Genomic DNA, 25,478 nt, shown 5'->3' with positions numbered 1-25,478 from the left:
TTCAACGTTTTGACTTTTTAGTTGTAAAAAGATAAAACATTTAAAATATCTACAGCTCAGTGTGCTTACAATGCCTCATGTCGTGATTAATAAGATATCTTTAAAGATCAGTCATCACTACTGTACAGTATAGTAAGTTGAGTTTGACTAGAATTGATAAACACTTCTCACTTCTCTCTGATGATTAGCCTGGGCGCCATCTGCCACTGTTTGCATTGAGATTACTCCCCACCAACCCGCCATCATCAAAGTCAAACTTAGAATAGAAATCTTGCCGCTTCCTCGCTCGTTGCTCTCAAAACTCAGGACCGATGATGACAGAGGACGTAACAAACGCAGGAAGGAGGCGAAATAAACGTAATCAAAATGAACTTCAAATGATGATTATGTAAGGGAGAACTACTGGACTGCGTCATTTGCCCACACTGAATCATCATGTTTATGTACTTTAAAACACCCCCTGTGGGAACAAATAGATGTAAGTCATAGATATTATACAGGGAGAATGCCTGGTCTACAAATTTATACACTGTTTTATTTAGCTCAGAATAAGTATCTTTCTTCCTGCTTTGGCTGACAAAATACTTTTTAAAAAAAATGCAGAACCTGTATTTTGTCCACATGCACACACACTGGTCCATGCATTACAGAAATGCTCAAACCAGCCCAACAGGCACCAACAATCATGTCTCTATCAAAGTCACAGAGATCACATGGTTTTCCTGTTCTTGTGTGTGATGTGAACATTAACTGAAGCATCTGATCCGTATCTATGGGATTTTATAAACACCACTGCTGTCAAGTGATTGGCTGATTGAATTTAAAATTTAAAAAAATCCCTAATGAAGTTTTCTTCTCCACCAGTTTTACTTTTTCATAAGAAAGCAGGTGTACGGTACACATGTTGTGCAGGTCAGTGTCGCTGCTGCTCTCAGTGCTCTCCTCTCTCCTCCCACTCCTCCCCCTCCTCCTCCTCCTCCTCCCTCCACCCTCCACCCCTTCTGTGTTGGCCTGATGACATGAGGGGAGGTTCACAGACAGTGACACTGAGTAAAAACCAACCACTCCTTTTAAGTTTGAGGCTGGTGTGGTCATTTTATTTGTTTGTGAACAGCAGAGGTAGAGAGTTGGCTCCAGTCCTTTAATCTTTCTTTTAGTTGTGTCCATGGATCTATATCTGTCCACATGATTGTGTTTTTTTCACCCTTTGGATCACAGCGTGAGTATGAGAGAAGATGAAAAGTCTTGTTTTGTAAATCCATCCATCCTGCTCTCTTTTCTTTTTTTTAATCCTAATTTTTCCTTTTCTTTTTCTTTTCGAAGACGTGAGGTCTTGGCGGGTTTGTGGTGAGGGGGAGGAGGAGGAGGCCATGAGGAAGAGCGTGTCTCTGTTGCCAGGCAATGAGGGCGGGAGCTCAGCCAGCACCACACGGGTTTTTGGCGTTCCATTGGAGGAGGTGTCACGCACGCACACAATCAATGGCCACGAGGTTCCTGCACTGGTGAAACACATTGTCGAATACATCGAGGAGCATGGTGAGTGATGGATGCACACACATACACACAATTTAAAATATATTCAAGTGTTCATTAAAATGTAGTCAACAACACAAAATTAAAATTCACCATCTAAAATATTCGGATACCAGTCAGTAATGATGAGGCCATTGCAACAATGTCAGTAAATTTAAGATAAAACTTCAGATATTCTATTATTACAAATTACAGCAGCTCATTCATACAAAGTACAGTAGAAGAAAAACAGACTGGGAAAAAAATCATCAATAGAAGTACAAGAATAAAAGTATTAAACTACAGTAAAAATTAAAGAAGAGAGAGAGAAAAAAAGGAAAGAACACAGACTATGGACACAATATATGCAGTTTAAATAAGAATGGGACTTAAATATGAAACATAAATATTGCACCACTGTCTCTTAAATGCAACTTACAACATATTCAGTGTCATGTATTATCATACATCTGTTTATGGTGATGCAATTTTTTGCAAAAATTCAGCTGAATCCATTTGACTACATTTAGTGTTAAATCTATCTCTGTCATCTTTGCTGTGTTTTAAATATAACTGCTGACTGATGAATGAAGGAGTTTGTCAAGTGGTGACTGAATTGCTAAATGTACAGTAGGAGAGAATATTCACTGTTTCATGTTGAATCAAACATGACTCATTTGGTTGTTGGGTTGGGAGGCAACTTTCACTGAGGAGTGTTTTTTTTTTTTTTTTTTTTTTTTTACAGTGTCCTGTGTTGACTCTTAGATTAGAAACAGGCATTTATTAGGATTATGTGTCATTGATGTTTTTCTCTGCACAGATCATTCAGCTTTATTTGTTGATTCTGTTCAAGTGCATGTAACTTTGCAGTAAAACAAAGTTTCTCACTTTTACACCCAAACAAACAGTTGAATATTTAGGCAATAAAATGAAAATACAAATATTACAACCTCAGTAGTGTGGAGGCGTTTTCAAACACTTTCCCCCTGTAGCCTTACATAACTGGATACAACGATTAAGTAATAATATTTAATGTCTGCTGCCAACTGCCGCTGCGCCTTTGTGTTCATATTTTGAATTCTGCTGCTTGTGGCTCACTCAACACTTCCAAGTGCATAATCAGTTAGATCTGATTGCCTTCTGTGTTGTTTCAGTCTCCCATACACGCACCCTGCTGCTGTTGACTCTCCGTGACTGCCCTTGCATCACGATAAATCAAAATATGTTGTTAGTGGAGAACCAGTGTATGTGATAAGATGAACTCTGAATGCATTGGCAGACAGCTACACGGTCCGCTTCCTCCTCCATTACATAACCATTCTGTCAACTGCAGATCCACTTGTGAAAACAGAAGAGCTTAGCTGTGGAGAGAGGAAGCTACCAAAGTGTTGGCCCCGGGCTTTTCCCATATCCCCCCCCGGAACATTTCTCTTCAAGCCTCGTGGAGCAGGAACCTCTGTCTTATGTCATTTTCTTTTTAAGTGCAGGTCAGCAGTTTCAGACGTGTTATTCTAAAGGATGAGGGGGATAAAAATGGTGATTTTTGCCTCTGTCACCAGCCAAAATAGATTTTCAGAACCTAACAAACCGCAGCCAGAATTTATCTGCATTTGGCCGGTAATGGTACTGACGTCGGTACCAGTTTAGGTACTGACGTCAATTCCAGTTTTGTAGTGTATTACAGCTCATGTAGCCATAGCCAGACGCCTAACCAGACAACCCTCAGGACATTGATTGTTGGTGTGAACCTGAGGACCCTGATAAATAAGAGGCATTTAGACTCATCTGAGCTTGTTTCATTAAATCCCCCTCTTAATAGACTGTTCTAAATAACCATACAGCTCATATCAGGAAAAAATGCATTCATATCCATTTGTAGAACTGATTTACTTTCTGCTTCACAGCTATAAAATACCTCCCATAAAGTGCATATCTAATTAATGTTCAGATTTAAAGCTTACAAGGCAGATCAGCAGGATCCTGAATTTAGTGGTTATATCTGCATATTATAGAAAATACTCCAAGTGTGTTATAGTGACATTTTTATTTCCCCCCAACGTTGTGAAAACAAAGCAGTGCATTACATCAAGGAGGAACCTGAGCACATATTTCCAGTGACAGGTTAAACACTAGTAAAAGCTTCCTCTTTTGTAATTTTTTGTGCCGTGAGTGTGGTCAGTCACAAAAGGCGTTTTCTGGTAAATCCTGTCAAGTCACTTTTTTTTTTTAAACTATCGGATGGAAGCTTCACCTCATGTCCCCTCGAGTGAGCAGTGAAGCAAAGCTGGTGGTTTGTTTGACCTGAGGGTTGGTTGCCATATGAGGTTATGTAATAAGTCTTTAATCCTCCTGGGCTCTGCTGGCACATTAATTAGAGCGGTGCTGCCAGTCCAGAAGTTATTCAGCCAGTGAAAAGGCCCTAATCTCTCTTATTTAATTTGTGTGCAATGCTTGAGATTTCAGTCCAAGCAGGGTGTTGAAAATATGAGGTAAAAAGGCAATTTGATGTAAGGCAGAGATGGAAAATTTGAAAGCACCTAAAGGTGTGTCGGACCAAAGCCGTGGCATCTGTGACAGATTAAACTCCTCACACTGTTTGAGCAGAGACCTGAGTCCTTTGGCAGATATTTTGGGCCGAGTCTTGTTTTAATGTTGGACATAATTGACCATCAATGCTGCATGACATTGTGGCAGTAATGTCGTTATACTCACACAAGTGTAATCGGTTTGCTTCTCTGCGCGTAGGACGTCATATTGTGTCACAGCACTGGGTAAGAAAAACGACAGTCCACTTTCCCTGTCCTCTTCTAAAACCAACAATTCAACTAGACCATAACACATTTCGTCTTGTTACATGAAATGTTTGCACGAGTAAAGCCGAGAGTAGCTACAGGTTAATCAGAATCAGAATAGACTTTATTGCCGTTGTACAAGTACCACAAAACTTCGACTGGAAACTCTCTACAAAACGATAAAATGTCTAGAAACAAACAATAATGGAATAGGGTTTACATGTTAATAACAACAATGTTTCTAAAAACACAGTAAGGATAGTCAAATTACATTACTGTACACGTACTCCATACTGTGGTATATTTCCTAACACATTAATATGACAATACTCTGCATTTTAAAAACAGGACATTATTAAGATATTTTGTTCTTCAAAGGAGATAAAACATAATTAGTTTTAAAATGTTATAAAACTGGTTCAAGCTCTGACAAAACTCTGAGATGCTCTCAGTTTATCCTTTTAATCAGAAACACTCTGTGATGTTGTCACACGGAGGGTTGATAAAAGTCTGTGTGGTCATGCTTCTATTTTCTGATACAGATAAGGGAGGAGTCCACATGATGGACACACAGCTTCTTGTACTTCTGTTCTTATCTTGTCCATATGAAAGCGTTGTGCAAGTGCACACTCTGGGTCTTTTAAATAAAAACTAATATTTTAAGATGCATAAACATTTTTAGAGTTCTTTCAAAAGTCACTTCTTAATTTCAGCTGCAGAGACCCTGAATAATATACATTACATCTTTAAGGCAGTTAAGTAAGTTTATAAATGACTACCGGTAGATGTAATCGTTTCCGTTTGTGTCGTCAGGTCATCTGGACTTGGAGGGGCTCTTCCTGGTTAATGGCAACGCAGAGCGTGTGGATTGGCTGCGTCAGCGCTACGACAGCGGTGAGGAGGTGGAGCTAGAGAAGGAGGCGGACCTGGCATCAGCGGTCAGTCTGCTCCGACTCTTCCTGCAGGAGCTTCCTGAGCCCGTCATACCAACAGCGATACAAGGACACATACTCCAGCTACACCAAGGTGTGTGGCATAAACATAAACTAATAATGCTGCTATCCTTAAAAAGTCTTAAATTCATGTATCTAAAATTAAGGCCTTAAAAAGTATTAAACTTATTAGAAAATTCTAAGATGGTCTTAAATACAATTTATGTGTTAAAATCACAAAATCTTGGTGACTTTTTCACCCCTTCTGAGTTTGCAGGTATACAGTATGCATCTTCAGGTATACAGATGCACCTGTATGCCCTCCTACAGCCTTCTGGTTCTCATTTCAATACTTAGAACTGCTCATTTTTCCATTGTCCTTGAGTAAAAGTTGTGTGAGTGATTTCAGACTCCTTCCTTTCTTCCTTGGTGCTTTTTCTAGTTTTGTATTGATTATCAGCTTGTTTATTAATAACAGACAATAAGTAAACTGATTGTCAATGAGGTTGTACAGTGGGATCCCCAACCATAGCTTAAATATTTATAGGATTTTTTAAATTCTTTTTTCGGTCTTAAATTTAATTCAAGGTGGCATTAAAAAGTCTTAAATTTGACTTGCTGAAACCTGGTTTAGTATAGATGCTGGTGTTGATGTATAATTAATTCCAATATCATGACAAGGAGAGTTTGAAGGTGATCCGTGAGGAGGTAATCTACTGATTACCTTGTTTTAACCAATCAATGATAGGCCTCCTGAGGTGTGTGTATATTAACCTACACCTGAAATACACAGCATCATAAAATATGTATGCACTTAAACAGGGTATCCGCGGGGTCTTAAAGCAGAAGTGAGTGATATATTTGTGTTAATATAAGTCTTAAATAGTTATATCTTCCGACAGCAATCACTTACATAGAGTGTTTGGACTGAAACACGGGTCTCTCAGTCCCTCTGCTCTGCTCTGAGCCGAAGAGAAAACATTTCTCGTATCCTACAGTTTTTATCCAATGAGGAGAGAGAACGGCATGCAGGGCTGTGTGTGCAGCCAAGGAACGCCGTGAATGTGGTGACGTAGCGACGAGGACTGTTATGGTGCGTTCAAGGAAACTCGTATTTTTCCGACCGTGAAGTCGTACCAGTTCGATCTGGTACGAGTTCACCGGTCGGAAGTTACGAGTGGCCGTTATAGTGACTTTCACCGGTAAAACAGGTCGGAAAAACACGAGTGGGTTGCCTGGAAGGCTACAAAGTCGTAAGTTGTGACTTGAAGCTGTAATTTACGATTTCAAAAGCCTGCCTGGAACGCAGCATTAGCGAAAACGACCGGATCACTCACTTCTGCTTTAAAAAGTCTAAAATTTGAAAATCTAAATTTTAGGCCTTAAAATGTCTTAAATTTGTTGAATTATTGTGTTCAAGTCTTCAAATAATTTTAGACAGGTCTTAATTTTCTTATGCCCACCATGGGCGAGCATTTCACTCGCATTTGCCCCTAAAACGATTGGTCAAAAACTACAAATCCCACAATTCTCTGCTCTCAACAATAACAGTAGTTGTGTAAGTAAGGGAGAGTGGAGCTGTCGGTGAAAAGAGGAAACAACGCCACGTCTGGTCCTGTTCTATGTTGTCCGTTCACACCGTCACCGTTTATTCGTTACGTCTGCGGTGTAAAAGGCCGTGACGCAAAGACGCGATTAGGCGCGAGACGCGGTATATGCGACTTTTTTTTTTTGCGACGCAATACACGGGATTTTTTTTGGGCGACGGGACCTTCGCGTCTTCGTCTATTTCATCGTGTTTGGTGGGAAGACCCAAAGGGGCTTCCCACACAAACACGAGGAACGCTTTTTTTTCGCGCGAGCTTTTACGCGCAACCAAACGCGAGATACGCGAGATAAGCGAATTAGCGCTCGTTTTGACTCGTGACCATTTTGCGTAAATTCGCGTCTTCACGAGCCCGCCCATTTTCACTACGACAACAACATTTCTGCTCTCACCAACCATGGTTGAGGTCACAACGCTGCGCTGTAGCTGCTCTGGAAGTCCGAGACACGTCTGAGGCCAAACGCTGATGAGCTACAGAGACTTTAGAGTCAAAGAGGAGCAGTGCGTCGCTGTGTCGGACTGTTTGTTTGGATTTAATGAAGAAGCTGCACAGAGTCAGGTGAGCAGAAGCTGCCCCCCCTCCCCTCACCGTGGAGCCGCTGCTGCCCCCCCCCCCCCCCTAGAATAAAACACCACTAAGCCGTGGACGGTCGCTGCCTGGCTGAAATGCCGACGGCTAAAACAGCCGCCACCAGGTCACTGACTGGAGAGTTTTAAAGTAGGACCATGAACGCAGCTCAGACCGGTGTTATGCCGAGAAGTGCCTGCTTGCCGAGATCTGCACGCCGCACAACAAATGTGGAACTGGATCATTCATTACGGGGACGGGGACGCAGTATTCGGCACAGCAGTTTTTGGACCTGCCGAGATTTGCATCCCCTGGCTGTTTTAGCCAATTACACTACTTGCTACATGTATGAAATGCATGTTCATATGTATAAACACCTAAACCGTACAATGTGCGTAACCCCAGCAGAGCAGGCACTTCTCGGCATGTGTTGAAAAGTGCCTGCTTGCCGAGATCTGCATGTCGCTCGTGGAATAAAAAACAGCTGTGCCGAATACTGCATCCCCCATGTGTTTCACTGCAGATACCTGGTGGTCAAATGGGGTTATGCACGTTGTATTTAGGGGTGTTATGAACATGAATTGCGTAGCAGTGTATTTGGCTAAAACAGCCAGGGGATGCAAATCTTGGCAGGTCCAAAAACTGCTGTGCCGAATACTGCATCCCCGTCCCCGTAATGAATGATCCAGGTCCACATTTGTTGTGCGGCGTGCAGATCTCGGCAAGCAGGCACTTCTCGGCAACCGGCCGGTGCCTCAGCTCGGTGTCCTCCCGTATTTTACCTGGGTCGCTACCGGAGCTTGATATGGAAAAAAAACCAAACGCCAGGCGCACGTCGCTGTGGAACAAAGTTGACGGGAGAATGTGCGCAGCCCTAAGCAAACTCTGACCCGTGCGTACGCTGGTTTGGAGGAAAAGGGGAATTGAACTGAAGCCAGACTCAGGAAATGTAAGTGAGAAGAACGATTATGTTTTTATTATCGGCCGTCACACATTTAATTTCAACCCGTATGCGTTAGATTCATGTTGCCACGGTGATTTAATTCAACAGCGTTATTTTGCATCGGACTGGTGTTTCAGAAACATCTTCTTAGAATCTAACTTAAAATTCAAAATCAAAATTCCTTCTCTATATTTAATCACCACCATCTCTCCGTCATATTGTCCACTCCCAGAGCGCAGGAGGAGGAGAGGACGGCGCGGCTGCATGGGATAAAGCATCCGGTCCTATCGAGAGTCAATTAAATATCAAAGACTGGGAAGAAGCCACTAATCACAATCGTTACACTCTGTTTTCTTGTTATCAGTCCTACTTAATGCTGTTCATCACAAAAACCGAGAGAAAACCGGCATAAAGAAAAGCGTCATGTTCGTTAATTCTTCAGAATATATTTTAGGATGGAGGAAACCACTTACTGACTCAACATTTTTTATCGATCAGTCTAATTACTGTAAATATATAAATACAGCGGTGAGCCCCGTGCGTAATGCTGCACCGCGGCACCGCTGGAGGAGAATAAGGAGGGAGAGGGTCTTCAGGGACCAACGATCGTCTGGCCCATGATGGTGACTGGTTCATAACTTGTTTCAGATTAACTAGAACTGTTGTCATTATTGTAACCATGTGCCGCACCGGGTCCAGCATTAGAGAGGGCAGCACCAAAACAACACCGCGTGCGCTCTGTGCCGCTGACGCCGTTAACAGCTGCAGCAACACGTCACGTTGTCACTTTCACACCTGCAGCTAATTCACAACAGCGACCAGAGGTGGCAAAAGTACTCATATTCTGTACTTAAGTAGAAGTACAGATACATGTGTAAAAAAATACTCTGGTAAAAGTGGAAGTACTGATTCAACTCCTTTACTCAAGTAAAAGTAAGAAAGTACAGGCTCTGAAATGTACTTTCAAAGTAAAAGTAAAAATGAAATTTTGCCACATCATTTGATAATTTTGTTAAACAAAAAAAGTTCAGACAGAATAATCAAGATTGAAGTGACCAGAGGCAGTGGTTCCCAACAGACTCTCACTAAATAATAATAATAATAATTTTTAAACAGCGTTTCACCACCTCTCATCTCTGCCAGTCAGTCACACAGAAATGGGCACATTTGCGCACACTTGTAGGAACTCTGTGATCTATAAAGGGAAGTTTGCTTGCAAGTGTGTGTACGCAGGGTTTTATAAGTCTTAATATTTTTTGGCGCACGCAAAACTTGGCTTTTGGGCGTACGTACCCTTTTAGTAACGATCCCACACACAGTTTTATAAATGAGACCTGACCTGTCCCTGAACACCACACAGAGACAACATGGAGCTGTGTGACAGGTTGAGTTTTATTTATCATGATAATTAACACATACTTAGTAACAAGCCTGTAAGTTCAACAAATCAGTATATGCCACTGTGATTTAACTAGCCTAGTTAAATAAAAAGATGTAGTTTAATACCATAATATAGGGGTGACCAAAGGCCAATGTATTTACTTCATGTGTCAAATATTGTGTTGGTCATAATACAGAACAAGTTGTGGCTCGTGTCTGTTGATTAAAGAAGTTGAAATATTTCCATCAGGGTTCTTAAGGATCCTTAAAAAGTCTATTGAATTCATTAATCTAAAAACAAGGCCTTAATTGGCATTAAAATGTCTTAAATCAATTTTTCAAATGTCTTAATGTTAACACTTGGTAAGTGGGATTTTATGATTGTAATTAGTCTCAAATCTCAAAATAATTGGTAACATTCTGACATAGACAAGTTAGTGGCGGCTGTCATTGCTAAATTTCTTACTGCCACCAGCTCCCAAATCAGTCCCGTTTGACCCTTAACATTATTCACGGCTTAAAGCCATCTGGTCGTTGGTTGCCAATGAATTAAATAAATAATATGTTCCATAAACATTTTTAATTTCGCTCCCCAATTTCTTTTTGTGCCCCCAAATAGTTCACTTTAGGCGTGCTCCTTGGGGAAAATGTTATGGTAGAGCCCTCGCTACCGCAAATGCTCAATAAAATGCTCCTGCGACACTTCATTGTGCTTTATCGAATGTATTTTCAACTACAAACAAGCCTAACACGCAACTTATATATTGCAAATCAATTTTTAATTTTGTGACTCTGCATTTCTTTTGTACGTTTTTTATTTGTCATGATAGGTCTTAAATTTCATCCATAATGGTCTTAAAAAGGTCTTAAAAAGTCTTAAATTTGAGCTGGTGAAACCTGCAGAGACCCTGATATTTCTCTGCTCTTCCTCTTTTCATCCAGTCTGAGACAGACAACGTCAAGGCACAAACAGAGAGGCAACCCTCATTACAAAACACCCACTATTGTCCTCCAGTTCTGGATTTCCTCCAAGCTGAGTTTACATTTTGTTAACCTGTTATGACTGTGACCATGGAGGCAGATGTTGGTTATCAAAGCTGTGAATAGACAGTACAGTGCTGAGATCACTAAATGAAGCAGAAACGGGCTAAAATAAACTCTCTCTTAACAAGTATTTGAACAGCATGTTCGAGGTTCAATTAATTTGAACCGTTTTCTTTACACTGTCTGTCTTTGCCTGTTGCTCAGAGCTTCTAAATGTTTTGCAATGTTTTTTTTTATTCTTTTGTTGTAGATGTTTTTGCAATTTCTGGTAAAGATTGGGAAGATGATCCTTCTTTGTTCTTTGCTGGTATTTTGGAAAATATCATTAATCTCACTGACGAAAATCAGATAAATCTGTCAAAAAGTAAAGAGCAGGAGTTACATAAGTTTTAATGGAGGACGTCTAATCAGTTTCATAAACCTCCACTTTCACATTTGCTCAGTTTCCTTTTCTGTCTCTGCTCTTTGCCCTGTCCTATTTTGCATCTGTGTCTATCAAAGATAATCTGCTCTAATCCCTTTGTCGGGATGATCACGATGATGATGGTGATGATGGTTGATGGTTGTTCCTGTTGCTGTCCCGTAGATTACAGCAGAGGGGGGGGGGGTTCCAGCCTCTCTCTCGCTTCATGTTGTTAATTTCTCGTTCTATTGTGGCATTTCATTGTCACATAAAGGATTATACTGTTTCACTCCATTTCACCTCTCAGTTGCTGCACTAACTCACTGAACAAGAATTTCTAAGGGAAACTATGAAGGAACACGATGGACTTAATAACCCATAATTCACTCCACAGTATGTAATGGAGCAGGGCTATGTGCAGCATGGCTAAAGTATACCGGTACTTGATTATAAACCTTCATCCTTTTCCCACTAATATTTGTATGATTATAGTAATAACAGTGGTTATGAAGTTAACTGACACATTTAATCATGAATCTCTTTTTTTAAACATACCCAGATTACAGCAATGAAGAGGAGCTGTGTAGAAACCTGAAGTACCTGCTGCAGCAGCTTCCTCAGCTCAACTACGGCCTGCTGCGTTTCCTGTGTCGCTTCCTGGCCAGTGTGGCGTCGCTTCAGCAGGAGAGCTGGAACGTTGGGGCGCTGGCCGCCGTCTTCGGACCAGACATCTTCCAGTAAGATCCCTCTTTAGGGCTGCGATCAACACTGTGGCTGCAACCTTAAACCTTAAAATAAAGTTATACTTATTTGTACTAAGATCCAGACAGGTGTCCTTTTTGAACCATTTGCATTCATATTTCTTGCACCTAAAATAGCAATTTCCAATTTATGGGTGAGCATTAGAGATGAAATCATCCAGTGCAAATTGACCCGTATCATCGCATCATCAGCAACGGGGGGAACAACATTGCTGTTCTGTAAAAAACTGATTTTGCTGCAGCCTTGCATGTGACACCACAGATGATGCAGCCACTGATTGGACGGCTGTATTGCCAAACTCCCCTCATTTTATTGCGATCAAGGAAGAACCCAAGTGCGTGAAATCTGTAATTCAACACAGTTTTAACCAGATCCAGACTTCTGTGGATCTGTGTGTGTCTGAACACATAAACATACACATAGCAGGGACTTCAGCATAAGTTTATTCAGCCACCGGGTTTATTCAACATCCCTTGGGTGGCATTGCACAGCCAATACAACCCCTCTCTCGTCCTCCTTCTGCAGTCTATCATCAGAAGGAGAGGACCTCCGGGACCAGGAGTCTGTCAGCCGAGTCTTGGCAGAGCTGTTAGACAACCAGGAGGGCCTGTTCGACTCAGAGGACGATGACGTCTCCACTACCAACGACTACAGCTCCATTAATGAACAGGTACGGCCACTCTCCTTTGTCTCTTTCCTTTCTGTCACTCATGGTATCGTATGACGTATCATCTGATTGGGGACGGCACCCACCTTGCCTCGTGTGAATGCGTACGAATGATCATGGTGGTGATTGGAGAGGCCGTTTGCCATTATTGTTATTAATATTATGTAATTTCTAAATCTGTTGAAGGTGGAAATTTGTTTAAGCTGTCATGGCAAAACACATTTTATCCCAGAGAGTGAACCCTTTTACAGCTTAGCTTTTAGTTTTTGCTTTCTCTCCCTACATATCCACCTCCCTCCTGCTGTAAAGGTTCAATTTCTCCCTAGGGATCAATGATGTGTGTTTTTATCTATTTTTGTTGACCCCTCAAACCCCCTCAAACGCTTCTTTGTAGTTATTCTTTTCTCCCCCAGTCTATTTATCTACAGTTTGTACCATAAATGTCTTTGAACCATTGGTATAGCAACTGACACATAAAATAAAAATGTGGTAAAATGCACAATAAAACAGTACAGTAGTGATCAAAATGTAATAATGTTGGAAGGCTGTTTTCATAGTGTTTACAAAAACTGCAGCACTTTGAATACATGAATTCACTGTCAACATTCCTGGCATAACAGTGAACAAGTCGAAATTACAATACTCGTCAAAATCCTCTTTGTTTTCTCCTCTTCGTCCTTTTTTTTCTCTCTGGGAGAATGTGGCATTTAACTCTGCCAGGGCCGAGGGTGAAATTCCTTCTGGGTTAACGCAGAGAGAAAATGGACAAATCCTTCTATAAAAAAGTGAAAGATTAAATTTTTTGGTGTGACATTAGACTGTCAACAACACACAGCAAACTGTGATTCGTGGTAAAAAAAGACAGACCCGTAATAACAGATGTACCAGAGAGAGTCGGCTGATGAAGCTGAGTAATGTGGCGTAAAATGGTTTATGATATCTTTGGGTCCATTCAAGAACCAACTGTTATATTTAAGATGCATCCTTTGGTCTAGGAATTTGTTAAATTTAACTTCTCTAAAATAAATAAACAACTACTAGTAATTGCTACTGCTTATAGTAGTTTTTATATATTCAAAGGATCAGGCTGCATTAGCAGACATAATGACAAATGCTGGAGTAGAATGACTTCATCTAGGCTGAATAATAGGAGCTTGTGTTTCATATTCATTTGTACTCACCTCCCATAGCTATTACTGTACCGTGCACAGTTCCTCTGTCAACAAAATATTTTTAAACACAAATCCAGGAGAACCACACCCAAACACACTGCCCACACACACATACACACACCCCGACTGTACACACTGAATAAACTACTTAGCTTTGTCCTATTATACATTCCAGTCGTTGCTTTAGAGCAACACTGAACACACTGACCGTGACTGGCAGTCTAAACAAACTCAAAAGGCATTTCCCCTGTTACCCAGCAACACAACCTCACCATCGGGCCCACCGCACAAAGAGTGGCATGGGTAACATTTAACTTTACGGCGGCCTGATTACATTGTATTGTTGTATCAGAAAATATACACAAACACAATCATTACATGACAATTCTTGATCGGTATCACATGTCGCCTTTCCACTTGAATTCCTGTCACATTTGAGGTTGCATTGTCCAACACAGCGGGAGACTTGTACTGAAAGGCTGCAGTCATTGTGAAAGTCTGGTCAGAAAGAGGAAGTATCTACAGTAGGTCAGCTATTCATTAATGTCCGACTGCCTGCTTTGTTGATTTCTTCCTTTTGTATTCAGTACTGCAGCACTGCAATAAACTTCAGTCAGTCTTCTTTCCTCCTTTAAAAAATCTAAGCTCTTATAAAAGCTCTGGTTTGCTAATGTTGATTGATTGAAATAGAGTTCAGTACAAAAATAAGCCAAAGTAGAAATTTCTTCCATGCAACTCATTGAATTTCATTCTTATTTTCCAAATTAAATTTCCTTATCTCTCTTGGTTGTCTCCCCCCCGTCGTAAATTTCAGCGTCTGGCCTGTCAAACGAACGAGAGTATAACATTACCCAGAGACAGAACGAGGAGAGAGAGGGAAAAATCTGTGAAGACGAATCATCTGTGCAGCAAGATCTCTGCTGTCTTATGTAAGAGAGAGGGCAAAAAAAGTAGGTGGTTCTTTTAGAGAGGTAGAGGGAGAGCAGAAAAAAGCAGACAGGAAGATGGAGGAGAAATGGCGAGAGAGCAGAGGGAGAAGAGGAAGAAAGAAGTGAAAAGGGAGAGATGGCGAGGGAGGGGAGGGATAAGAAAAGAAGCCAGCGATGATGATGTAACCATGCAACTCACACCTACAGCCCCTGGACTACACTGGGAATGGCTCTCTGTGTGCGAACAAACGCTCATGATGGGGATTATCTCCCACATACACACACACACACGCTCCATGCTTCGAGTTAAGCCTTGAATCAGACTGAAGAGTTAAAAAACGCCTCGCAGAGGTCAGAAAAATTCATATAAACTACATCAGGAAATGGACAATTCACATTTTAAGAGATGGAGAGACGCTGTGAAGGGGGGAAGGTTTTCTTAACACAGAATGGTGTGAAAACGGAGGGAGTGTGAAAATTAAGGACAGGCATCGTTTTGTGGCGTGTCTGGGCAAAACATTGAAACTCAATAAAGCTGGCATGGAGCAGTGAACGGTGTGAAGCGCCAACCTGGAATTTGGCTTGTTTGTTGCCAAAATGAAAGTCAGTGGGATTATTGTTTAGGTGAGAGAGTGAAACTTAGCTGAAGCTTGTTGCTGCTGCTGCTATCATGACCCAGTGAGTGTGTTTGTTTTGATTCTGTGCCTGAAAAGTCTTTTCACTGCTGAATGGGGGAAAAAGAAAAAATTAAAATTGAAAATTTGCGTTGTTTGTTTTAGATACGAGTATAAACTTTCACCGTCTTTGTGCGCTCAGCGATGAGACCGGCTGGGATGTTTTTGGCTAAAGCTCTGAACAAGGACTGAAGTGTCAAGAGAGTCAGTTCTGATTCCTCGGCACACATTTTTTTAGGATGCACTCCAGGCAGAAAACACAGTGTAGTTGTTGTAATCAGCCACATTTGGACTTGCAACATTATGTTCATGCGATTATGTTCTCATTCATTATACAGTCCAGACTGTAAGTATCTGGACAGTTCGATATTGTTCCCCTTCAGGCTCTGCTTGAATACAGTAATGGATGCTGAGTGCAGCCACCACTTCAGTTCTTTGTTGCTGTGGAGTCTCTTTTGTCTTTAATTTGGTTTTCAGCAGGTTGAAGATATCACACCTCTCCACAAAAGCTCTTCAGCTGTTTGTTTAGGATCGTTGCCCTGTTATGTGATGGAAGGCAGCTCATTGGGTTTTGATGCCTTTTGGCTGAATCAGAGCTCAGAAAGCATCTTTCAAAGTCTGCTTTTATCCTGCTGCGTCCCTCAGCAGTGAAATCATCATCATCATCAGGGCTATTTTCCTGTTGGCAGTCCAGAGGTCTTTGCTGCAGGACTCGTTCTTTTTGTCTTTGTGTGACCTGCCCTTTCTGTTTTTAGGTTTACCACAGGGAATGCTTTGCACTTCATCAAGTCCTCTCATGATTGTCTGCCTGCAACGTGGCACATAGTCAGTTCATGTTGTACACTTATTAAGTAGTGTTTTTTTTTACTTTCCAATGCCCCCACCCTGACAGACAACTCCACCTCCATCCACAGAACAGTACCAGTGTGTAGTGAACATGAAAAGTGAGCAGACTGAGGTTGTATCCTTGTGTTATAACAAAGCTTGACTTGGAGGTTTGATTTGGCCGCTGAATGACCCTCCGCCTTTTTACATAACTTTGATGACAATTTTACATGTCAGTCACATCTGACTAAGAGAGAGAGTCATAGTGGTGATCTGAACAGCTCAGCTCATATTCTGTATAACATACAGCCAAATGAACATTAACCAGAAACTGAATATCCAACAGTTGACGTGCAACATGTGAGTAATAATTAGGAATGAAAACAGCCCTGACCTCTTGTTATTTTGTTCTCATTGTATAATAAAAAACAGGCACACGTTCTCAAATTCTGTAAATAAATTATAAAACTGATGAGAACATTTAACTGGAAATTTATTAGGTTTTTGTGGAAATAGGGATTGTGTCCCATGTGCATACAGTAATTAATTCAATCCAAGTGCACAGCGAGTTTTAAAATACATCAGTGATGCAGCCTGTGAGAAAAAGAAGGATTGTTTTCTTAAATTTTATTACTGTTTTCAAGCAGTGATGTTGCACGTTCTCACACAACAGGTACCAAACATCACACAACTTGTTCAGTAAATGTCCTGTCAAACATGAATACGATTTTTAAAAAACCTGATGCTGCAGCCACCTTTACCTGGATGAAAAGCTGTCGCTCTAACAGCTAGATGAAGCCTGCAGTGTTATGTATGTCATGTCTGGAAAGGGCTTCAGTCGCAGCTTCAGTGTCCTGTTAACACACGACTGTCTGTGGTCTGCCTGCTTAATGAATTAGTCTCTTAATGAAAGCCTTATTTTCCAGGTCTGTTAGTTTAACATTAGCGGATAAATGAATCAGGATGTGCCCTATAACTGCGCCTGTGCCAACTTAGTCAAGTGCTTCTGGACATGAGCCATGTTACAGATGTCACAGCGAATGTACCACTGTACCCTGGACTGTTGACATAATTAGGGAAGTGGGTGAATGCACTAACGTTACAGATACCAGATTTCACAATGCTCAGCAGCAGAGGACATTCTCGTATAGGCTGAAGTGTATATAAACCTACATGATCCGGTGTCAAAGCGAGAAGCTGTTGAGCAATAACCCATTTAAGTTGGAACATGGAGTTATTTAAGGAGGAGGTGATGGCCTAGTTGGACCGCAGAGGAGATGTATAATGTCTCTCTAAGGGGACATAATAATAACATGAACACACACTCCCACACATCTTTTTTTTTTCTTTTCTTTTTTTCCATCAAACACATACCCAGACTGTTGATGTATTTACTTTGACTTCATGTTATGAGTAGTCAGAGAGAATCTGAGCGTCTGTACATCGGTTGCCAGTACATTTGGAGGTTAGGGTGGAAGCTGCATCAGACGGCCCGGCCCACTCACTGCAGGAACGTTAGGCCAGAGGACTTTTCTCCACTGGTACTTGTGCAAATAAACAGTACAGTCAAGAAAACACTGAGACGAGAAGAAGAAAAAAAACAGTTTGAAGCTTCACACTTTTTATATTTTAGTGTTTCAATGCTGCAACTTGACAACTACAGTAACTAACATGTTTTTTTTTAATACGAATATTCGGGCAATTGGACGCCTTGTTGTTTTGCATGTACCCTTTAGTTTAAAACATGATCTCTCCTCCAGCTGTTATCCAGTGTTTATGTGGTAAATCTCAAGCCTCTTTCTGTATTTGTTGTCGGGCATCTTCAGTGACATTCCTCCATCAACCAAACACAGCATGTCTAATGTTGCAGGTCCATCTGGAGATTGAACTGGACTGAATATCTGACAAATAATTTTACAATGAAAGAGATGCAGATTGAATATAATATTGACATGGATTTGTAATGCAAAAACTGCAAAATCCAGCACTTTACACATTCAAGGACACTGGATAATTCAGTCGCACTCAGATCCATTCATTTCTTTTAAAAAGATGGAAGCAGAGAGTTGAATTGAATTATCAGATTGTGACTCTAGCCTTCAATCAATTTCTGCTTGTGCTCCACAATTAGAGAAATCGACTCAAGATGAAAAGGTTTCAAATGAGATCGAATTGTTTTATCTTTGTGATCTTGGTCTCATATTCATTCATGGTCAAACCTGTGAGAAAGCAGAAACTCCCATTGTTGTGTTGAATGTTGAATGTTGTTGTTGTTGCCTGAACTGGTGGCAGAATGAAGGTGATGCACAAAGGAGCCTTGAAAACCAGGTTGAGACTTGACTGACTAATATCAGTTGTGATTGTTCTATGTTCTTGGCGCACAAACAGTTCAGCGGCCGAACAAACGACGCCACTGAAATGTTCCGGCGCTATCCGTTCCCGAGACTCTGGACCGGACCCTTAAACTAGGGCCAAGGTCGCGACCCTTTGTTCCCGGGTCTTTTCACCCACACTGGTTCTCACATACACACACTCCATCCATACAGAAATGTACTTGTGTATATGTGCTCGCTGACATCGTCACGCTGAGCCACTGCAACCTTTTTTTTTTCTTTTTTTAAATTCACTGGTTTGTGACTTAATGTGATTAAAATTTTCCACAGTCTTGAATAAGGGGATAATATTTCCAGGGCTATGAATGACCATGCCAGGTCATCCTGATGGGGGATTTAACAACCCTTATCCCCTAATATTGTTACATCACCTCCGAGGCTCTGTGATAACTCACTCAGCAGAGCTTTCAGCATATTCACTGCTCTCTGTCAGTGCAGTTTGAATAAATACCTGTAGTCTATTGTTCATTATGTCACCCGCCCCTTTGCATTTTAATGGCTCTGCACACACGGGGATGTGATGATAATGTAGATCAGGCTTTCAGTCTCTGTGCTGGTATGTTCTCAAATCCTGCAGATTTTTTATTCTGACCATTTGAACCTGGAACAATTTCACACACAAAGAACACTGATTTAGGTGATGATGGTGTGAAGCTGTTTGTTTAATGACTGTTTTAGATAATGATGAGGTTGTTTCAGTGATTGGTCGGTAGGATTGAATGGGAAGGTTATATCCCCAGCTGCTTCTATCACAATCTCATCTGGATTACAGTTTGAAACTGTAAATGCAAATTGATGTTTTCCTTTTTTATTTTTCTTCTTTAAAGATTTGAAACTGCTGGGGTTAATTTGGTTTTACACAGTTTAAAAAAACAGGAGGACACTGCATAGTGATTTAAGGGCTATTGATGTGACCCACAGCATAATAATATGGAAATGTAGTGACACACTGCTGGAAACGAGGGGATGTTGCAATTTGTGTCATGTAAAAATGGTCCTTAAAGCACATTATACAGTAAGTGGGTTATAAACCATCATTAAATGCCCATATACTAAATATAGGGGGAGCTACTGTATTAAAATCTAACTGAAACAACTGGAGTGTAATGAGAGAGCACTTGTTTTTAAAGCCATATTCACTAACTGTAAAAAGACCGTTTGAGTTGGAGTCTGTAAGTGTTTATTAATCATTTTGTCATATTTCCTTTTTTTTTTCCCCACATCCAAACACATAGAGATAGACACCCCTGATGAGTTTTGCTCGACTGCACAGCGACACAAATAACATTTTCACTGCTACGTCGAACCACAAGAAGCTTTTAATGTTCTGGTTAATAAGGAAGAGCTGTGAAATATTACTGAAGCCGTCTGGAAGTAGGATTTATTTACCTAATCTCTTTCCCTCTCTCACACACACACACACACACACACACACACACACACACACACAGAGGAGTCCTGTGTGAGTCATCCTCCCTGATCTGCACATGTGACGATGCAAGAATTCCCCGACAGCCAATCGTAGCTCTTGGAGAAGAGATGTTTCCATAGCGACGATACAGTGACAGCAGCAGATGGGGTTGCTGTTGAGAAGAGTTAGAGAGGCGAAGAAAAAAAAAAGGGGGGAGAGCGGGCGGGAGGGAGACGACAAACAAGAGTCACATGGAGGGAAAAGAAGGTGTCACGATGATGAATCTGGTTCGTGACCTTTCAGCCCCGTGTGTCTGTCTAACAGGGTTTTCCTGAGTCAGGTGCACAAGGAAGCACATGAAAATAACTTTGTGATGGGGGTGTGGGAGGTAAAACCAGTACAGCAAACATCAGTTTTTCTCTTGAAATAACGTTGGTAGAAAAAAGAAACAAAGGAGCACTTTATTATTGCCCAGTGATTCCTGTTTGTTGGTTCACACGCTGTCAACTATCTGTATTATGATGAGTTATTTTTGTACACATATCCCCCCCCTTCCTTCATCTCTTCAACATTTATTGCCTTCCATCTTCCTTTTATTTCCTTCTTTTAGACGTTTACTGTCTGACTCATTACTTTCTGTCACTCCCTCTCTCCTCTCTTTATCCAAAGCCTTTACCTCTGCTTTTAACATCAGGACTAAACTACATTAGGCTGATACTAATACTGTGACATTTTGAGCAATGTTACATCACAAAATGTCCTTTAGTACCTTTTAACTTCCAGCTCCAGTTGAGGACCAGGAAGTTTTTTTGAAGATTAGTCACGTAATTTTTTGTCATTCTGTAATATCAATTTTTAAATGTGTGTCAAGTCAAAGCTTTTAATGTATCATGAAGCATCTGCTGCTTTGCCTCTTGCATAATTTGTAATGTGACTGCCACACACTGGTACATTGCAAAGTCAACATGAAAACGATATTCTGACACTGAGCTCTACTTAAGATCCTCCATCCCTCCCTCTTCCTCCTCCTCATCATCAAGCTCACCTCTTCCATCCCTTCCAAGAACATACGACATATTCATTCTTTCTTTTTCTTTTTTCTTTTTTTTTTTATCTCACTCCTTTCTACTGTATCTATGGTGTCAGTGTCTCACTCATTAGCTCCATCTATATTTAGATGTCTTATGGAACAAGCTGTGATGTCTTGTTCACAGAGTATTTGATATTGAAAACACACTATCAACACCTTTCTTTGAATCTCTCTTGCCAGATTATTATTATTTTTTTTTTGCTGATAAAGTCTGTTCTGGACAGGTCATCTCCGGACACTAAGTCGCACTAAAAGGGAGAGTTTTATTTTTTACTTTGCTTTTTTTTTTATCCTTTGGATGATCCTCTGTATGCATTAACATAAGACAGGGAAGAGGAGTTATTAATATTTAGCCACAAGTTATATAATCCTTGCAAATATAGAAGGTCGGAATCAACTGCCAACGTCACAGAGGCTTTCTAGATGTTAGATGGGCTCAAATCTCAGAAATCTTCTAATAAGGGAACTTTTATGCCTGTTTTCTGTTTTCAAGGACATCTCAGTCCCACTTTGAAAGACTCTCTTAACTCTCACACTTGGACTCAAGGATGAACTGATTAGATTTTGGTCAGCGGTCAAGGTTGTGGAGACCACACATTCTTGTGAACATGATATATCAGGAGAGCTTTGACGTCATATCGTTACATCTGGCACAAACTCTCACTTGGACTCATGGGTGTAATGATGAGAATTTGGTGGTCAAAAGGTCACTGTCACTGTGACCTCATAAAACTTTTTTTTTTTTTGGCAATAACTCAAGAATACACGCACTATGATTACTACACAACTTTTAACGTAGCTTTAGAGTTGAGTCAGGACCGTGGGGGTTCATTATTGTGATCAATAACTGTACAGAGAGGGTCACTCAGTGCAGTTGGGCCTGCAAATCAAGTAGTAAAAGCTTTATAAATTGTTATGTGAAGGACCACTACTAGCTCATTGATGTGTTTGGGTGTCTCGCAGTGTTTCTGATGACGGTAGAAGAAGACGGTCCATTGTTACATCTATTGCACGCGACTCTGAAGCCTGTAAAACACCATGTTACACATTTTTTTATGAAGTGCAAAGTTTTTCAGTTAATTTCGGTTTCATTAGGAAACTGTGGCAGACCATCAGAGCCGAGGTAATTAAAAGGAAAAACTGAACATGGCGATTAGGCAGAGGCATGAGTCTGTTCTTTTTTGTTTGTTTTTTTGTTTTTCTTTCTTCAAAATCCAAATGCAGGATTTTTGGCTGCAATCCCCAAAATAGCGACTTCAGAGAAATCCATGTTTATGAACTGTGGCGCCACAAATAAACAAACAACGTGCAGTCTTTTAGTCATGACCTTTCATGTCCTTTTGTTTCTCTGCCTTCAGATCACAGAGCTGTTGGATGACGACAAGTGCGAGCCAGAATGTGAAGAGCTGCCTCAGGACGGGGAGGAGGGTCCCGTCTCCTCCGACTCACCACAACACACACACACCGATGACAGCCCCGCAGCCAGGTGAGACATAAGCTACTGTTTTCTATATTATTAGACCAGATAATTATTTTACAAAGTTTAGAGTAGGATTTGACACGTGACAAATGTCCCAGACTGGGTTCAACTACTGGCACACTGATCACAAGATGTTAATGATGGCTGAAAACTGATTGGTCATTGTTGCTGAGAGACATCATCAATTGTCTCAGAAAATCAACCCCAGAACAGGGTCTCCACACTTGAAATGAGTCTGATGTGAAAGACTGAGCCGCTCACGCTTCAACATCATTTGCTGCTTAAAGGGATAGTTCACCCAAAATTGAAATTTCACTCATTATCTACTCACCCTCATGTCGACTAAGGGCTGGGAGAAGTTTCAGAGTCCTCCGTGGCTTCTCTGAGTTACAGGGGGTATCGGCGTAGCAGTGCATGTCCATATAACGGTTGCAAATGGATACCAACTGTCTTCGTAACAAAAAGACACACCAAAAAACATCCAAATACCTCCATGCTGCTCGTATGTAATGTCCGTCTTGTATTGAAGCCCCAACATGAGAAATTGTTCCGAAAAAAATTAAATGAGTCTATTTTTCAAGCTTGTTTTGTAGCGGAAGCTTCTCGAAGCTCCTCTTCCCGGTTCGTCAAATTTGGGCGAACTGGGAAGAGAAGCTTCCGTTACAAACAAGCTTGAAATATAGACTTATTTAATTTTTTTCGGGACAATTTCGCATTTCGGGGCTTCAATACAAGACAGACATTACATACGAGCAGCATGGAGGTATTTGGATGTTTTTTGGTGTGTCTTTTTGTTACGAAGACAGTTGGTATCCATTTGCAACCGTCATATGGACATGCACTGCTACGCCGAGACCCCCTGTAACTCAGAGAAGCTGCACGGAGGACTCTGAAACTTCTCCCAGCCCTTAGTCCACATGAGGGTGAGTAGATAATGAGTGAAATTTCAATTTTGGGTGAACTATCCCTTTAATTATATCACGGCTTCTGCATCGGTTTACATTCACCGCAACATGTAGAGAGGTCCAGGGGCTCGTGTGATGATGACCTGCTGATGACAATTAGCTATGCACCAACCAGCAGCCAAACATCTGACACACACATGCAGACGCTCACGTACGCAGGATAATGACCCTCCCTCCAGACTGAGGGACCGGAGTTCAATCCCCCGGCTGCAACATGGAAATCTTCTCTGGGTCTTCTGATCTGCTGATCTCCTTTAAGTTGATTACTGAGCACTACACCTAGACCACTGAATACAGGCACCTACACATTATATAGACGGACTCTTCATCTATAGTATGTATATATCTAAAGTGAATAGGAAAAAAATAAAAACATGTGGGAAGAGTGAAGCATTTTTCAAGTCTTAAAAGTTTGACTCTAGTTATTATTGTCTCAGTATGTCTCCAGTTCAGAGACAGTGTTTTTTGCTGTACATACAAACTCATATCAGCACAAAACACAAAGTAAGAGAGCAGAGATTAATTTAGAGAATAACATTTACCAAGTTATTCACATTTGAAGACATAAACAAAGAGCAACGCATCAGCTCCATGAAATCAAGTTAATATAAGAAAGTATTGATTTTTTTTTTTTACAGTGTAAATTAAATTGGTTGATCTGAAAGGCCAAAACTGCTGACAGAGACAGACCACAATCGATAAACACAGAGTTATCATTTTATTCTGTAAGTGGATTTTTAACCGTCGAGTTTGTTTGAATTGCTGTTAGATGTCAGCTGTGTTTGACAGTTGTGAGTTCGATTGCAGACATTTGATCCAACCGGGTTTCATCCATGATATAAGAAACATTGTCGTGATGTGCAGACCTCTGTCGCTCTTAATTGGTTCAGACAGAAAACAACACACATGTTTGTTCTCCCCACTTACTTCACACAAACCTGACCCCAGGCACCGTTTGTGGAGTCTGTATTGTTGGCCCCCAAACAGCAGTACGTTAGCAGTTAGCTGGCTAGAGAGAGACGAGATGTGTGTGTGTGTGTGTTTGTGTGTGTGTGTGTTTATATTTCAGGCAGCCTCTGACTGATGCCAGAGCTCAGCAGGAACTCCAATTATATTTCTTCTCCCTCCACTTTCATTTTCTTCTTCTTCTTCTTGTCTCTGTTTATTTATAAAACAGTTTCATGTTGAAACTTTTTCAACTCCTCAAAATTTGCCGCATGTTCTGTCACACGTTTAGATCCTGAGTCACGGTTGTGTAAACCAGTGACTTGTGTTGTGTTTGTCCTGCATTACATCGGTCAGCTTCCTTCCTTCCTGTGTCTGACTGGTAGTGTGTGTGTGTGTGTGTGTTGCTTTGTTTTACTATACAGTATTTGTGGGGAACACACTGGTGGATCCCATACGTTTAAACGGCTGTTTCTGTGTGTGTGTAGGGATCGTGCTGCCAGCTAGTCTCGTCGTCCTGGCCTTTAAGATGATTACAGACAGTAATCCATAATCCACATACACACAGTTTCTTACACTGCACACACACACACACACACACACACCCATGTTCACTTGACTTCAACCCAACCATACAATGTTCACAGACTTGCAGGTTTGGGTCGTAAACAGTTGTGTGTCGATGCGTGAGGTTACGGATAACGGACGTGTTCAGGCTGCTGTGCATGTGTTGGTCATTTGTGTTCATGCTGTTTGTGGGACAACACCAACGGATCCTCTTTGTGTGTGTGTGTGTGTGTGTGTGTGTGTGTGTGTGTGTGTGTGTGTGTGTGTGTGTGTGTGTGTGTGTGTGTGTGTGTGTGTGTGTGTGTGTGTGTGTGTGTGTGTGTGTGTGTGTGTGTGTGTGCGTGGCTTTGGTAGGATGGAGGATTTTCGGTGGCAGCTGTTGTACAGAGGTGTTCATGCTGCGCTCAGAGCTTTAAAG

At 41.1% G+C, this 25,478-nt stretch overlaps 1 protein-coding gene across 5 annotated transcripts in view; it reads left to right on the top strand.

The window, feature by feature from the left end:
• The window catches only part of fam13b (family with sequence similarity 13 member B), an 88,431-nt gene that overhangs the window by 23,105 nt on the left and 39,848 nt on the right, over positions 1–25,478 (top strand). For all 5 annotated transcript variants that reach the window (XM_083980674.1, XM_083980675.1, XM_083980671.1 and 2 more), the window contains exons 3-7: positions 1,324–1,536; positions 5,118–5,330; positions 11,740–11,917; positions 12,468–12,612; positions 22,462–22,589. In XM_083980674.1, coding sequence (XP_083836800.1) covers positions 1,371–1,536; positions 5,118–5,330; positions 11,740–11,917; positions 12,468–12,612; positions 22,462–22,589 — 830 coding nt within the window. In that variant the 5' untranslated portion in view covers positions 1,324–1,370. The remainder of the gene's footprint in view (positions 1–1,323; positions 1,537–5,117; positions 5,331–11,739; positions 11,918–12,467; positions 12,613–22,461; positions 22,590–25,478) is intronic.

This window comes from Trachurus trachurus, assembly GCF_905171665.1.
Source record: "Trachurus trachurus genome assembly, chromosome: 10".
Lineage (NCBI taxonomy): Eukaryota > Metazoa > Chordata > Actinopteri > Carangiformes > Carangidae > Trachurus > Trachurus trachurus.
Note: the sequence above shows the minus strand (reverse complement) of the source record. Positions and strands in the feature narration are given on the sequence as shown.